This window comes from Camelina sativa, chromosome 16 (genome assembly GCF_000633955.1).
Source record: "Camelina sativa cultivar DH55 chromosome 16, Cs, whole genome shotgun sequence".
Lineage (NCBI taxonomy): Eukaryota > Viridiplantae > Streptophyta > Magnoliopsida > Brassicales > Brassicaceae > Camelina > Camelina sativa.
The window spans coordinates 15,411,291-15,412,243 of record NC_025700.1 but is presented as its reverse complement, the minus strand read 5'-3'; the positions used below and the strand labels follow the sequence as shown (position 1 = coordinate 15,412,243).

Here is a 953-nt window from a genome sequence, read left to right as displayed (position 1 = left end):
GGACAAGGTTGTTCTCCAAGAAGATAAGGTATGAGGTACGCAAACTGAATGCAGAGAAAAGGCCTCGAATGAAAGGAAGGTTCGTGAAGAGATCTTCAATTGCTGCTGCTCACTAGAGAACTTGATTAATTATGGAATTTTTTTCTGCTCTCTTCTTGCTTTTTTGGTGATAGTTGCTAGCTTTCTTTTTCTACATTGATAGAGATTTTTGCACGTTTTGTGAGCTACGTATGTACATATGATATATATCACCAAAAATGTGACTATCTTGTAAGCACTGATCTATATAGTTGATATACCGTAAATTTTGAATGCTGTACACCAAAACAAACATATGGGGACTGTCACAAATATCCCACTGAAATATCAAAAAAAAAAAATTAGTATTTTATTTTTATATAAATGGTAATATTATTAATTAATTTAACTGTCCGCAACCAGAACAACGAATCTCAAGATTTGAATCCAACATCTTCTCAAAATATCACATTCAGGTAAAATATAAAAAGAGTACTTTGTTTAACACCGGGTGAGAGATATCTTTAAGAAGTATTTCAAGAGTTCATACGACGACTTGGCTTGGAAAAATAAAATTAATAATTGATTAGATGAAATCATGCATATAATTTGTGTGGTGTTTTGTATTCTGATTTTATTTGGCTATAATTGTATTTATGCAATTATATGTGTCTTTGGACATTTAAACCATCTTCTTCTTCTTTTTTATTTTCTCATCATTTCCTTTGTTTGCTGTAGAAAAACACTCATTTTCATTTATCATGTGAAACTATACAAAACAGCCTAATATTTAACCATGCATGCAAAACCAACAAAAATGTCTTAAAGCAGCACTTAGAAGAAAATATCCTTCAATATCTTAATGATGCAACAAGCCCCTTGGACATATTAATGATGACAATTTTGAATTTAGGAAAATAAGTTAATGATTTGTG

At 30.6% G+C, this 953-nt stretch overlaps 1 protein-coding gene across 1 annotated transcript in view; it reads left to right on the top strand.

Annotated features, from left to right (window-relative positions):
- LOC104750670 (zinc finger protein CONSTANS-LIKE 6-like) overlaps positions 1 to 319 on the top strand; it is a 3,393-nt gene extending 3,074 nt beyond the window's left edge. The window contains exon 4 of the mRNA XM_010472499.2: positions 8 to 319. Coding sequence (XP_010470801.1) covers positions 8 to 116 — 109 coding nt within the window. The 3' untranslated portion in view covers positions 117 to 319. The remainder of the gene's footprint in view (positions 1 to 7) is intronic.